This window comes from Hesperophylax consimilis, chromosome 29 (genome assembly GCF_061612785.1).
Source record: "Hesperophylax consimilis isolate HC1 chromosome 29, BYU_Hcon_1.0, whole genome shotgun sequence".
NCBI classification, from domain to species: Eukaryota; Metazoa; Arthropoda; class Insecta; order Trichoptera; family Limnephilidae; genus Hesperophylax; species Hesperophylax consimilis.
The window spans coordinates 7,105,252-7,120,593 of NC_142864.1; the positions used below are offsets into that span (position 1 = coordinate 7,105,252).

The window sequence follows — 15,342 nt, forward strand, 5'->3', positions numbered from 1 at the left end:
GTAAGATTTTTTAAATTATCCACACATTACTTGATTCAATACTTCTTCAAAATGATATCAACAGAGTTTCTAAGTGGTGCATTGACAATAGAATGTTTCTGAATTCTTTAAAATGTGTCCACATAACTTTTACACGTAAACGCAACTCTATCTCAACTCAATATTTTATCGACGGTACTAAACTCCAGGAAGTCACAACCAGGACCTAGGCGTAATATTTGATAAAAAACTAACTTTCACACCTCATATCGACAGCATTATTTCTAGATCCCTGAAAATGCTAGGATTTATCAAACGAAATAGTAAACATTTTCAGAATCCCAAATCAAAAATAACGCTGTACAATTCCTTCACCCGCAACGTGTTGGAGTACGCAAGTTCTATATGGAGTCCAACCTACAAAGTTCATATTCAGCGAATAGAGCGGGTTCAAAAACATTTTATGTACCACCTAGCGTATTGTGATAAGCGAGCTCGATCACTTCCTCATTACACCGATAGACTAAATTTCTACAATGTACGCACCCTTGAACAGAGAAGACTAAATATTGATTTAAATTTTCTTTTCAAAATTGTTAATGCTCTAATAAACTGCCCTTTCTTACTCTATCAAATTATGTTCAACGTTCCTAGAATTGGTTCCCGACTTATACATTATATTCCGTTACATATTAAAAAATATAAAACTAAGCTGGGGTATGACTCACCTTTACCGAGAATGTGCCGTTATTTTAACGAGACATATAAAAGTCATCCCATTGATTTGTCAATGTCATCATTGGCCTCCTTCAAATCAAACGTAAACAAGACTTAAAGCTACCTATCGTGTTGATCTAAAAAATAATTACTGTTGCTGTTATGAAATGTATATGTAAGTGTATGTATGTGTGTATACATGTATGCATGTAGGTGCATACATGTACATTATTCTTTACTTAAAGTGTTGTGTTCATCAATGTTGTGTTTGTCTGTAATTAGTGATAGTATCAACCAAGTTTAATTAATGTAATTGTATTTCGAGAGCTTTGATATGAATCACTGTTGACAAACCTAAGAAAAAAAAAAAAAAAAAAAATTATGGTGGCATTGTTTGTTATTTGAAAAATACTAATTTGATAAATCTTTTACAGGAAAAAGCCCGCGCTGATTTGCTCAACCTCGTAAAGAAGGGAGAGACCATCTTGAAGAAGCAGACCGAAGAGACCACCTCTGATGCTAATAAGTTGAAAACATCCGTCCAAGAGGCTGTTCCCAATTTCCAGGGAGTTATTTCCGCGTACAAGGCAGAGCTGGAGAAGATCTCCGCTGAATTGCAGTCAGATAAGGCTCTGCAGCAGTTGGCCGACACAATGTAAGTACTTAAAGCTTTACACTTGTTAAATATTAATACCCCGCATTCCGAATTAATACCAATTTAAAACATACTTCCCTTGAACACTTTAAGTTTTTAATTTCTTAAAAACATATATGTTATTTTTGAAGATAATCTAAATACATTTATTTTATTTGCCGAGTTGAAAACGTAAATGAAATTCCCTCGATAGAAAAATAATTTCGCAAAGTACGCACCGAAAATTGTTATAAACACATGTTAAATAACTGTTAGACTGTTATTTACAGACTTGGTGGAACACAATAATTATAACGCGTGTTCCAATATAATGATTTATTAACAATTAAGTGCGGATTGTCTACGTCTTATCTCTGAGCTGTCGGTTTGGGTAAAGAGAGCGAGCAGATGCATCCGTCATCTTTTATACCCCTATCAGTCATCTCGCTCTTACGCATTCAACAAGCAGGCGTACCACCAAAAACCTTTCTTACAACACATTTGTTATTTAACATGTTATTTGCATGAAAAAAACATCTGTAGAGAGATTTTTGCTCTGTTATAAGTCATGTTTTTTAAAAATATATTCGCCAATAATCAATTTTTTTAATATTAAAAAAAATTTATTGCTCCCTCTAACATTCTTATTTATGTATATTATCTTCCTTTAAAATCATATTCTTCTTCTTTTTGAATGCTTGCTATGGAGCCTTAATAAGGGTAAAGACAACAAAACTTTATTAAAAGACGACTGAATGTGGTTGTTAGTAAAATATTGTCTAGTAGGGAAGCCAGCAGTCCACAATGGGTGCTGATACCAACCCTGACTGGCAGAATAAGGATGAAAGTAAACTGAATGCTGTAGAAATGAAAACTCCGAGGCGTATGTGTGTTCACACACACTGTTCTCTTATTCTGACTCTCGGCATGATTCAACTCAAGTAATTGATTCAACGGATCATGTCTTCCTCGCGAGTCCCGGACTTTTGCACTCTTCACTTTTTCTATCCATTCAAACTATCTTTCTTATTCTTGATCATTAAGCTTACATCAGCCTTGCATTCTTTCCGGAAGTTCACATTTCTAACACGGTCGTACATGGGTTTATTAAGCATACGACAAATGCCTCAGCCATTTTAACAGCATTCAATACAGTTCCAATGCCACATCCGTGCCCCTTTCCCTACATTCAAATAATTGTGGGTAACAGCACCCAAAGTGATAGATACTCTCAATATGTAAAGATCACAATTCAGATTCGAAATGTGGCTTGAAATGGCAAGGTGTTTTGTGAGCAGATCTGAATAGTCAGGTACTTTTCAAACCAACCTTACTTTTCCACGTCTCATCTCCTTCCCTTCAATCTCACAAAATATCCATGCTTCCACTGTCTCCAAACAGTCGGGAACAGCTGGTACTCCATTACGAACTGCTAGACTGAAAACTTGATATCTCACCATTTATTTTTATTTCAGTCAAAGCATTGTCAAGTCAATCACAAAGGTAACGAGTGAGATCAGCGAACGCATCAACGAGGTCATCCAGCAAACATCCTCCGTCGTCACGGAACTCCTGTCCAGGATCAACGAGATCTGGACCGACAAGGTTCTGCCGTCCATCTCCAGCTTGGCAGACTCCTCGAGCAAGATTGCCACCCAGCTGTTTGGAGGCGCCCTCGACGTGTTCAGCCATTATCTGGTCTACGTCTCCGAGTTCATGGAGAAACACTCTGCAGAGTTTAAGCCACTTCTGGAAAGTGTCAGCAAATCTATTGAAGGTGAGCAAATATTTATACCTTTTCAAAAATTTGTAAGACAACACAAATGTCAGGGGGTCTAACACGATTGAATCGATAACTTAACAATATTGTATCGAAAGGTTCAACTTACGAAGATTTTAAATCCATATCGCTAGCGCGGTTGCGCTGTTGACGCAAAATAAATAAGAAATCGTTATATGATGGCAACATTGGCGTATTTATTTATAGTAAAATTTAAAGTACTAATAAATTGACTTGTCGAATTGAAATACTAACTTTAATATACGTTGTTGGCAGTCTGCATATATTTTTTGATTGTAGAGGGGAGGGTAAGTAATGGCAAAGAGGAAGGTGGGGGAGTACTTGGTTATTAAGATCTGGTCACCAAACACTTGATAAACTGATGATAGAAAACCTCCAATAGTAGAGGATACCAGAAGAAGAAGGTATTAATACATTGCAAATTTAATGTTCCAGAATTCGCTGGATCCATCGAGAAGCTGATTACCAAGGCCAGACAGGAGTGCAAGGAGTTCCTCCAGAACTTGGGAGAGAATGTTGGAAGTCTGCCCGTTGTGCAGATGGTCAAGAATGCCGTAAGCTTAAGTTTAAACTTTTAATTATTTTTACCAAAACCCCAAATAATTTCCCTCAGGGCCTATGTCATCTTGGGGCTGCTGTGTGGAGGGTCTTTTTTAAAGAGAGGAAGGAGAAGTTCTGAGAAAGTAAAAGGCACGAGGGTTGGGTAGTAATCTAGGGATCAGGGCGTCCAAGAGTGACGGACATAAGAACATATCAGTCTCACTGCATTGCAAGATGATGGGTCCAGAGACCAGTTGGAGAGGTCAAAGGGTTTTCCCAAACCAGCCCCTCCCGATCTGGCACGCCACGCAGGCGCCATTACGGAGCTAGTGAGCCTATGGCATCCCCAATTGGGGTATGTTGTGAGGCTGAAGGTAGTGGGGAGGGGAAGAGGAAAGTAGGGGAGTACCTGGTAATCTGGTCACCAAACACGGCTAAAGCCATTTCAAGTAAAATTTTATTTCTGAATGGTGGTCTTACACCAGTGCGGTACTGAGAATATCTTCCACTCTGGAACTTACCGCTAATATACTATATATTTTTTTTAATTAATAAAACATTACACAGATTCATCAAATAAATTTTACAGCGCACGCCGGGATATGAACCCGCGACTTTTTGTTTGCTAGTCGAGAGCCTTACCTCTCGCCCACGGAGGCCGTAGACTAAAGGACTGAAGTTATACTTAAGTACTGATGATTCGAGAAGTATTTTAGTACTTGCAGTGATTTAGATTGCAGTGGTAAATATTCTCAGCATCCACCATTTTGTTTCAAATGTCTTAAGCTGTGTTTATTGGCCAGATGAATAGCGCCGTACTTCCCAAACTTCTTAGTCTTCTTCTTCTAAGAAACAGGATTCAATCGATGGAGATGCCATATGGAAAATATGTAATTACATATTAAACTAATTAAATAAAAATGGAGCATTGTAATTTCAACATATGTAATTGTTTTTTCCAGCTACAAGAGTACAAAGTTTTAGAAAGCATTAACAATCTACTGAAGGAGGTGCTGAACCAGGTGAAGCACATCAGTCCCACAGATGAACTTCGAGCTTTCTTCGAAGCCCTCGAGACTTACTTGGACAAGGTTAGTCTTCAATCCTAATAAAACCTAACCTATCCTAACTGAACAACCTAACCTATCCAAACAACCATACAAATATATAACTAACCTAACCTAATATAACCTATTCTTTTATCATATTCTGTTTGGTCAATGTTTTGTTTATCCGATAACCCTATATGTATACATTAAGTATATTATAGTTATTATTTTTTTCTTGTTATTGCAGAAGCTCAACGAAAAGGATGTCAACGATTCCGAAGCCCTGAAGGGTCTTTTCTCCAAACTGGTCACCGCTTTCGATAGCCTCATCACCTACATAAGGGAATCCGTTGGCGTAAACACCCCCAATGTCGTGCCCGGAAGTTTCGTTACCGTGAGTTTTGTCACAAGTTTCATTTAAATCGCACTTCAGTAGCTATGTAAATAACTCCTAGCATAACCACCGGAGCTTGTTTGCCCGCGAGCTTAAGTTGGCCGAAATGCAGCCAATTTAAAAAATCATAAAAAAAAAAATGGAATAATTTCAAAAGTTTCCTCATCCTCGTAACTGCATTATTCAGCGAGCTAACAGTCTTACACAGCAATTGGTTTCTCCATTTTTCAATAGTTGTCTCGCATCTCTACATAGTACATTTTAGAGAATGACGTTCTGTGGTTGCATTAAAAATCCCCCTGAATGTTTATTTTACACAAATTCTATTATGTATTGTATATCAATGAATTATTCATTGAATTCTTTGCTTATTAAAGCTATTATATTATAAGTCCTAAAATAAAAATAAGATGTCAAAATGAAGTTTAATTTGCACCTTTCAAAAAAATGATCTTTTTTGGCGCAGCAACTAAATTATAGTTAAATTAAATATCTACAATTCGGTAGCTATACAAATAGCTGCTGATGTGCCTTTTGTCTGATGTAATATTAATTAATTAAAAATTCAGTACTTGAACGTGTATTTCTTTTGTTTAAATTTTACTAACAGTTTTTGAACATCACTAAAATTGACAATGTTTGTTTTTGAAAGGCAAATATATATATTTTTAATATTTTCCTACTTCCAGTTACACATTTCCCCCAATTATGTTCTGTGATTTTTCACGGGTCTGCACTAGTATTAAATAAAAAAGAAATAGAAATTCAATTTTATTTTGTTATTTCAGCTCCCAGTTTCGTTCACCGGTATTCCCCGTTTGCCCGCTGCCCTGCTGCCAGAGTTCAGTTTCCTGAACTACTTGACTCCAGAAACCAACATTGACATCGAGGAAGTCATCAAAGCCTACTGGCCCAAGAGCCTCAACCCGGTGGACCTGATCCCACCATACAAACGTGAGCATCACTGTCTATTGACTCCTATTCCACCATCCCAATATCACAGTAGCTATAGCATTCACACGGGGAGTATTCATCAAATAGCACTCGCCTGTCTTGAACTTCATCTCTTTCTTTTAGGTACCAAAAAAGATCCTCGATACAGCATCCATAAAGATGATATAGGTCCCGAGGGAAATTATTTTCCTCAGGGCCTCCTGTGTGGAGTTATAGTAAAAATATTAATATACAAAAATCGATTAGCAATAACTCATAAGAGTGTAAAGGTATGGGGCCGTTCAAGTATTACGTAAGCAGATTTATTAAAATTATTTACCCCCTCTTCCCCCTTGTCACCAAAAGTAAGCAAAGCTCTTACCCCCCCCCCCCCCCCCCTCCCATGCTTACGTAAAAATTGGTACCTATATGCATTTTTCTGTTAATGTATTCGGTTTTCAAACATAGACAATGTGTGGGTTGCCAATGTGTAAAAAAAAATAACTACTGCTGAGCAGTGCTGACGTAATCACTATCTCGACCCCCCCACCCCCCCATGTCATCAAAAATAAGCAAAGCAAAGACCCCCCTGCCCCCCCATAGTGCTTACATAATACTTGAACGGCCCCTATCTAATAAAGACAAAATAAATCGATAGCAAATAAACCTGTAAAAGTGCAATTCAAAGATAAACGCATAAAAACTACAGCACAGGCAATAACAATACGAGAGTGTGCTACTGAACATTCTAGGTCTACACTTATTCAACATATTTCTTTTTTATTTGACTCGATAGTTATTCATCCAATGTAGTATCTCATAATGATGATTAATTGTTGCTAGTGAGGGGTCTGATTGCCGGTGGCCAGCACATCTTCACGTTCGACAGTCGCCACCTCACCTTCCCGGGCAGCTGCAAATACGTGCTGGCGCAGGACGCAGTGGACGGAAACTTCTCCATCGCCATCACCCTGGACAAGGGCAACGCCAAGTCGGTCTTGCTGGCTGACAAGTCTGGAAACGCAGTTGAAGTCAACGAGAAGGGATTGGTAAGAATTACATGTTCAACTTAACCTAACCTAATATATCTATTTATTGAACACCAGAATAGATAAGTTAATACATAGATATTATTCTCGTGCAGTTCTTAAATGAATAAGAAAGTAACTAACTATTGCTTTTTATATTTCAGCTAACCCTCAATGGACAGAAGTACGGTTTCCCAGTGGAAAAATCTGATATAGTAGCCTGGAAGGACGGACAAACCATCGTCCTAATGACCAACTACGGAGCGTTCATCAAGTGTTCATACAACCTGGATGTAAGTCATTTTATTATACTAATCCGTGTGTATTTCAACTTAAATGTATTAACTTATTACATATCGTCAGGGCCGGCCCTGTGTAGGCGCAATTGGAGCAGTTTGCTCCGAGCGCAGGCTTGCCAAGGCGCCAAAGATCTAAAGAGGCTCTAATACAGCGCCCTTGAGGTTTATACTAGTAAATGGGACTTACCGGATCGAAGTCTTCGATCTATAAATAATGCTTTAAATTATTTCTATGTCATATGTGTGGAAACATTGACATCTGTGAACATAGAGCATAAACTTCAGAGGTTTTTCATTTTTTTATTTTTTTTTATTTATTCTTTAATATATTTGTTAAACAATGGTATAGTATATTGTCCTTAATTAATTACCTACTTTATTTTGGATTCGAGTTCAGCTCCCCTAACCTGCCCCATATATGTATATCAATTTCAAACCAATTCACAGAATGTTTACTATAATATGAAAACTTCAAAGATTCTCTTTGAATAGGTATTATAGATGGCAGCATTTTTATTTGTAGCTATCCTATGGAGTGAGTGTGAACGACAGATAGCATGTAAAATAATAGGGATCAAATTTGTAATGGACAAAATGTAAACCATTTGTGCGTTTTCGCTGTGTAAAGCTACATAATATGAATATTAGTGTTATATATCATTACTTCTAAAGCTAATATGACTAAATTATTGTGTATATTTGTTATAGCTCTGCTACGTTGAAGTGTCCGGCTTCTACCTTGGAAAGCTGCGTGGTCTCCTCGGAGATGGAAACAATGAACCTTTCGATGACTTCAGGCTACCCAATGGAAAGGTAAACAATCATATATTCAAATAACAATGCTTTCACTCCTTCCTTTCCTTAAAAAAGCCCTCCACAAAGAAGATACGAACTCTGACGAAAACCTCCTTCAATCAACCATTTCTTTTTTTAAATATTACATCGGCAACACTATCCTTTATGAGTTAACAGCATAGTTCAGTTTTAAGGTCTCTTCAATAAAGAACGGTCTGATAAATTCCCTGAATTTTATTTAAATGAAACGGTCACATGATGATTTTAATATCTACACTAAAAAAGGATGATGCCACTTTGGTAGTCGGAAGGGTTGGCTTGCTCTGCGGTTATAACAGAAAAAGAAAGATTCTAGGAAGCACATCATATTATCAAAAAACGACTCCATGTTTTCAAATAATAACAGAAAATGATTTTATCCTGTGAGCTTTGAACAGAACATAAATATGTAGACTGATTTAGTCGAGTTCAAAACCTTGCAAATCAATAGCTTAAGAATTAAAGCAACAGTGGTTGACAGTTAATTTTAACACCATCTAAAGCATTGCATTGATTCTAGATGCTATAAATTCAATGTCTCCTGGTCACAACCTGTCTTCCAGGCTTCAGAGCCTTCTTCCCATCAAGGCGGGACATTGTCATAAAAGAAGAATACGTGTTTCTTAAACCTCATCACGTTTCCTACAGCAATTGGTGTCTACACACATTAAACAATCTTTTCTATTAACAGATCAGTACATCCGAATCTGAGTTCGGCAGCGCATACGCGCTGGATGCTGGCTGCGCTGTCGTCAAGACCGTGGACCACTCAGATATCTCCGCCCATGCCGAACACCACGGACACCATGGACACCACGGGGTCGAGTCCTCGGGTATCTGCAACACCCTCTTCGGCAGCAGGTCTACCCTCCGACTGTGCGACCTCTCCGTTGACATCAAGAACTACAGGTGAGAAATTATCTAATTGCTTTCATACTCCTGTCTCCATTAGTACTGTATAGAAATAACAGCTAGATGCAGTTCCCAAGAGTTCAGAAAGATTTCTATCATTTCTCTACATGAGGGAGTATGGCTACAACCCGTGGCTCTCTCCTACTGACTTTTCTTGGACATACTCGGAATGAACCATCTTCGGGTCAGAAGGGATGTAAACATTGCTACACATTTCTTCAGACTGATTTGTGGACGGTTTGAAGACTTGGAGAACATTCATTTCTATGTTCCCGATGGTTACCTCTATTACCTACAGTGTAGACTGTTTTAAACTTACTGGCCCGACACAAGTATTTGATTCATTCGATTGTGCCATGTATTTTTTGGGCGTCCTCTTCTACTATTAACTTCTTGGTTCCAAGATAACTCTTCAAATTGACAAAGTTACATATGTAACCTATTTAACCTAGTTTTTGTTGCATAACTCTATAACACTTTTCACGGGTGTGTTGAATTGTCATCTTGATGAGTTATCTGGTCACCTAACTTCTTATACTCACTCCTTTTTTGTGTTTCCGTCCTACATGCCCAAGCCATCTAAGTGTCCTTTTATAATCTTGTCGTCCATTATGTTTAGCGTCAGGCATCAGCCTTGTATTTTTCCCAATCTCCACTTTTAATCTTTTAGTATGGTTGTTACCATATATATACGTCTTAGGTATATCATTATACAGCATTCAGTCACCGTCCGGGAGATAAATTGACGTAGACGAATTGACAGGGGATCAATATTTCAGGGCACCAGTAGACGGTGCACCGAAACTTGGACACTAATGTATTCGATGAATACAATATATTATTAATTAAATTGGCGCATACCGACCCTTTACTGATAAAATTATTCTTGCAGACAAGCGTGTCAGCACGCCACCGCAACCGGTTCCGAGAAAGATGCCTGCCTGATTGCGCGCGCCTACACTCTCGCTTGCCAGGCAAGCGGCATTCCAATCATGCTCCCCGAAGAATGCGCCACCTGTACTGTGGAAGGAACTGTCTACAAGACGAACGAGGACTTCGAGGTCAAGACACCGACCAAACAGGCCGATATTGTGATCGCCGTTGAGACCACCAAGGTAAAAATAATTTTAAATTTCTCAACTGTTACTGATATTACTTTATAAGTACTTTGAAAATTTGTGATCCTTGCAAATGATCGTAAGTTATTTGTTGTTCACTCCATTGATGAAGTTTTAAACTGAAATAGGTTAAAGCTGAATTGAAGCAGCTGTGAATGCATTCTTCTTCTTCACAACAAAACAAACATAAGGTCAGAACAGTGAAAAACTTCACTTATTATCATGGCATTTGTTTGATTAAAACGGTCTTTAAACAGGCTTGAGGCCAACTTTACCATAACAACGTTGAACAGGAGTGTAAGAATCTAATTGGTAAGACGGTATGTCTTTATTTAGACTAAAAACACTTATAATACCGAGTGTATGACAGCCTGGAGGCTAACAACCTATCTATTATGCTTTCAAAAACCTCACTTTTCCCCTTACCTTGGTATCACCATGGAAGGGCGATCCTATATATTACCGACATCTCTCGGATAAGTCCATAACCTCTATCTATCTATACTAGAGCCATCTATGTCGTTTGGCTAATATGAACTATCACGCAAACTGCGGGATTACGCGATTTGCTTTATCCAGAAGACAGCACTTAATTGATAGTAGTCCAATAACAATTCTCTGGAGTTGATATTGTTCTCTTGAAATCATTTGGCTTTCGTGGTATTTACTTGTATGAAAATATTGTTTCAATGAGAACTCAACTTAGGTATTTTATCATTTTATCTAAGACAATTAAAATCCATGAGAAGGTGCCTTCCAGGAGATTCCGCTAAGACTCCGGTTTGTTCTTGAAGTCTCGAGATTGGACTACTGCAAGAGTTGGTCTGCTTGTCTGCCTAGTATGCATTTGAACATACTGAAAAAGGTGTTAACACAACAGTAATTAGTCTAATATTCAGCGCTACTAAATACTGTCACATCAATCACTCCTCTTCCGTGTAATTGTCTCTCTTTGAGTCAAAGAAGGAGTTTAGCTTACTCAGAGGCAACTCACGCTCAGATTGGTCAAATCTGGCATTGTCGAAGTGCCACATTATTCTCAAGAAATTGGTAAAAAGACCAGATAATTCCAGTATTAGGACAAGTTGTTGCCAGTTAAAGAAATTGAAATATCAGTCAAATACCACAATAGAAAGAAAAATCGTTGACATACCTAACTGATCAAAATTTTCTTTTTCCCAGGCTAACGAAAAAACCTACAAGGAACTGGTGGTGCCACTGGTGTCACAGTTCATCGATGAGCTTAAGAACAAGAAGATTGATGACGTCAAGGTCACCCTTGTTGGAATCAGCCCCAATCTCCGCTTCCCCATTCTGTACGACATTGACAATCGTGAGTAACAAACATTTCACTTTTGCAGCAAGAATTTCCCTTACCACTTAAAAATAAGCATTTAAGTTTTTCACTTGCCACTTAAAATAGTTCCTTTAACTTGACATATAAAATGAAGTGCTTATTTATGTAAAATCCAGCAACTTTTCAAACTTCAAAAAACAACTCTTTCTTTAACTTATTTTGAAGGATAAATTTGAAATATGATATCGACAAATATGAAGTTTAATAAATAGGTCCCAATGGTGGAGTGGGACACCTGTGCCGATAAGACAAGAGATCCTGGGTTCGATTCCCAGTTCGGGGCTTAGGATCACAGGGGCCTAACTACAAAAACTGGTGTTTTGAGAAAAGCTTGGTTTCTGTAGTGCCATAATCATATTTATTAGTGACACAAACCTCTATCTCGTACATACAGCCGTTTAAGAGATATATATAATTTTGCTCTAATGGAGTTCTCAGAAACTGAGCCAAATCTTTGACGAATAATCAAAAGCTTCTTCACTACCTATTTAAATATTTGACAAATAAATGATATCACCGACTGGAAGAAATACCGACTTTTTGTTTCTTCACAGCCAAACTGGCAGGTGCCAAGATTGATTTCAAGAACGAACAACGCTCCAAGAAATGGGAGTCTCCCATCTTTACCGACAATGAAAAGGCCGACAACACCCTCGGTCAGCTGGCCAAGACTCTGCAGGATGTGGTCGGAGAACTGGGGGTAGATAACCTCCACCTGACCTACACAAGCCTGGGAGCGAAGCTGGACTGGAGGCCAAAGGCGGCCAAGACGATCATCATGGTCCACTCTGAATCTTGCCAGGTTGCTCTCGTGCCAATCGTAAGTTGCTATCATGGATTCCTATTCGTATTGGCTTGGAAAAGCAAAAGTAATTCAAATATAACGAGTTGTGTTAAAGACCTTATTATGTAATGAAGTCCCTTTTTAGTGTCATAACGTATATGCGGGCTGCCAATGCATATTAAAGTTAGTATTTCAATTCAAAATTGTTAATTTTTATAAAGGCCAGTGTTGCCATCGTAAAATGATTTCTTATTTATTTTGTATCAATATCGGTTCTGCCATCAACAGTGCAACCATGTTCGGGATATCGATGTGAAATCGTCGCAAGTTAAGTCTATCGATCCGATATTGTCAATTTGATCGTGCTAGAACCGTTTATTTATTTTTTATAACATTACATTTTATGCAAGGAAGCTTTTGACTGTCCAACTAGGAAAGTTTCCCGCTTTAGGACAGTCAAATTAACAGGTTTCAAATTATCCTAGAGGAATACAGGATTTAAGAATAGAGAAAATGAGTAAAAGTGAAGAAACATAAAAAGATACATAAAAGGCGTTTGTGATAAATAATTATCAGATTACATTTTTTAGTAATACTTCGGAATCAGTCATGCCTAGATCTAATAACCATTTTGTTATCTTGGACCGAAGGATGACAATTCACACAGTTTCAGCTGAGAGGGGATTTTGTTATAAATTTTAGGACCGAGATATGAAAATAGTTTTTGATAAGCCGCTCTGTTGCTTGTTGGAACGGAAAGGTCATTCCTTTCTTTACTTCTGGTTTGATGTTTGTGTTCGGCTGTTTTCATTATGTTTTGATTTGTTTTGTATATAACACTGTCGGACATCTAGTACATTAAATTCCTTGAAGAGAGCGTCGCTCGAATATCTGAAAGGTTTCTTTATAATAACACTTAAAATAACTGTCATTAGGAATTCGGCTATGTCTCCTGGTTCTATAACGTGTCTTCCTATGTTTGCAAACACTAACAAAATCTTTATTACTTTTCAGTTCCAGCTTTTGGGCAGCACCATATCTTCTCATCTCCTGAAGCAGAACGGTATTGTGGCCCACCTTATCACCCCCATTGAAGGCCTTTCAGCCGAAGGAGTCAAGAATGCTGGATCTATTATTGGTAAGTTATTTGCAAAATTCTCATTCCCAATGTGTTCATAAACACAAAACAGTTTAATCAAGTCAAATAGCCATTATGCTCATTTGATGAGAATGTTACATTTGAATTTCTGTGAATCACAATATCAACTGAGTCAATTAATAAGTATATTGGCCTGGTTTTGACACCAATTCGACTTTTTTTTTTGTAACAATTTCGTTATTTTTCTGCAGGCTTTAACTCTGATGATGTCTTCATCCTGGGAGACAAGAAGAGAGGAACTTCCAACTCCAAATTTAGGAGTAACCTGGAGTATGACGATGACCAGTGCATCACTTACGCTGACAAGGTAAGTTCATTATTACATACCATAGATAACAGAAGCGAAGGAGATGGGCCATATGAAAGAATCATTATTTGTAAGTGAGGTTACTTCCAAACACCTGGTGACTAAATGCCGGCTCTCAGCTTGATGAAATTATGAAATATTAAATTATTGTTTCTGTTCCAGTCCTTCGGTAACGTCTACTCTTCGACCGCGTTCAAGGCTTGCAACGCCGGCCAGCGCAAGCAGTTCCTGCAGCTGGCCTCGCAGACCCTCGTGGACTCCCTGGCCGGAGTATCCATAGAGCAGGAGTGCTCTTGCACCACCCTGGGCATCCGGTCCAGCGTGCGCTGCAGCGTCAAGTCTAGGAAGAACAATGTAAGTGTAGATTCTTTACACTATACTTTAGAAACGTAGCGACTTCAATGGCAGACACACTTTATGGACACAACTGTGAAGATTTACAGTGAAGAGTGTCTTACATTATGATGTCTGATTGTGAAGGTGGTTTATTTCATGTCTAGAAAGAACAATACGAGTGATTAGCTCCTTCACACTTTTGGGCTTGGAAATGTGGCAAATTCAATTTGCATTTTCTTTACATTAACCCCACACATCTTTGGAAATGCTGTGTGGAGGGTATTTTTAAGGAAATGAAGGAGGGGTAGGTAGGATCAGTGTGTCCAGGAGAGACGGATGAACAAATTATCCCTCTCGACCAGTTGGAGAGATCAAAGGGTCTCGCGACACCAGCCTCCCGATTTTGTGGCATTCCGAGGCATGTATGGCATGTAAGCACTTTGGATTGACTAATATTGTGTCCACACTCTCTGTCCAAACATTGCAAATTCTATCCTTGAGAACGGAAATAAATATCAGGCAAGGAAGGAAGAGTGATTTGTGAGATTTCTAACCAGATTGGATGCTGCTCGTTTTACCAATATCGGCAATATTGTTTCCTATAATGCCGACATGTACAGGAATCCAAATGAATGTTGCTATTGCTACTAAATCTAATTATTCCAAATTTTCCTTTGCAGAAGACGAGCTCAAAGAAGAAGTGAGGAGTCACCATCTCAACAGAAAAGTTCCATCAATACGCTAAAACTTTTCAAGACTTTTACTTTTAAGTTAAAATAATATAACATGTATTCGAAATAAACAGAAAATAATGTGCCTTCATAATAGCATGAATTAATTTATTACTATGATTAACAAATCAATTCTCTCAATAGAAATAATCTTCTAATTGTCACAAAAACTGCATAAAATATTGTAAATATATATTATATACCTATTGTAAGAGAGGCGGCCTTTATTGGCTGTACGAATGTTGGGTATTTTTAAAAAGACAATAATTTATTAATGTAAATTTTGAGTAAATTTATTTATGTAAAAAAATATTATTCATTTTATTTTACATTAATATCTTTATTTTGTAAAAGGTAAAATACATTATGTGTATCTTAGAATGTTGTCATTAGTTTTGTTGTATTAAAAATATTTAAAAATTAAAAATAA

At 37.8% G+C, this 15,342-nt stretch overlaps 1 protein-coding gene across 1 annotated transcript in view; it reads left to right on the plus strand.

Annotated features, from left to right (window-relative positions):
* Positions 1 to 15,342, plus strand: part of apolpp (retinoid- and fatty-acid binding glycoprotein apolipophorin) — a 69,472-nt gene extending 54,130 nt beyond the window's left edge. The window contains exons 43-59 of the mRNA XM_089649088.1: positions 1,131 to 1,351; positions 2,806 to 3,107; positions 3,567 to 3,685; positions 4,634 to 4,762; positions 4,968 to 5,114; positions 5,903 to 6,068; positions 6,891 to 7,096; positions 7,240 to 7,368; positions 8,083 to 8,187; positions 8,900 to 9,117; positions 10,013 to 10,235; positions 11,421 to 11,571; positions 12,150 to 12,415; positions 13,394 to 13,517; positions 13,730 to 13,845; positions 14,008 to 14,199; positions 14,862 to 15,342. Of these exons, the coding sequence (XP_089505214.1) occupies positions 1,131 to 1,351; positions 2,806 to 3,107; positions 3,567 to 3,685; positions 4,634 to 4,762; positions 4,968 to 5,114; positions 5,903 to 6,068; positions 6,891 to 7,096; positions 7,240 to 7,368; positions 8,083 to 8,187; positions 8,900 to 9,117; positions 10,013 to 10,235; positions 11,421 to 11,571; positions 12,150 to 12,415; positions 13,394 to 13,517; positions 13,730 to 13,845; positions 14,008 to 14,199; positions 14,862 to 14,885 (2,838 nt within the window). The 3' untranslated portion in view covers positions 14,886 to 15,342. The remainder of the gene's footprint in view (positions 1 to 1,130; positions 1,352 to 2,805; positions 3,108 to 3,566; positions 3,686 to 4,633; positions 4,763 to 4,967; positions 5,115 to 5,902; positions 6,069 to 6,890; positions 7,097 to 7,239; positions 7,369 to 8,082; positions 8,188 to 8,899; positions 9,118 to 10,012; positions 10,236 to 11,420; positions 11,572 to 12,149; positions 12,416 to 13,393; positions 13,518 to 13,729; positions 13,846 to 14,007; positions 14,200 to 14,861) is intronic.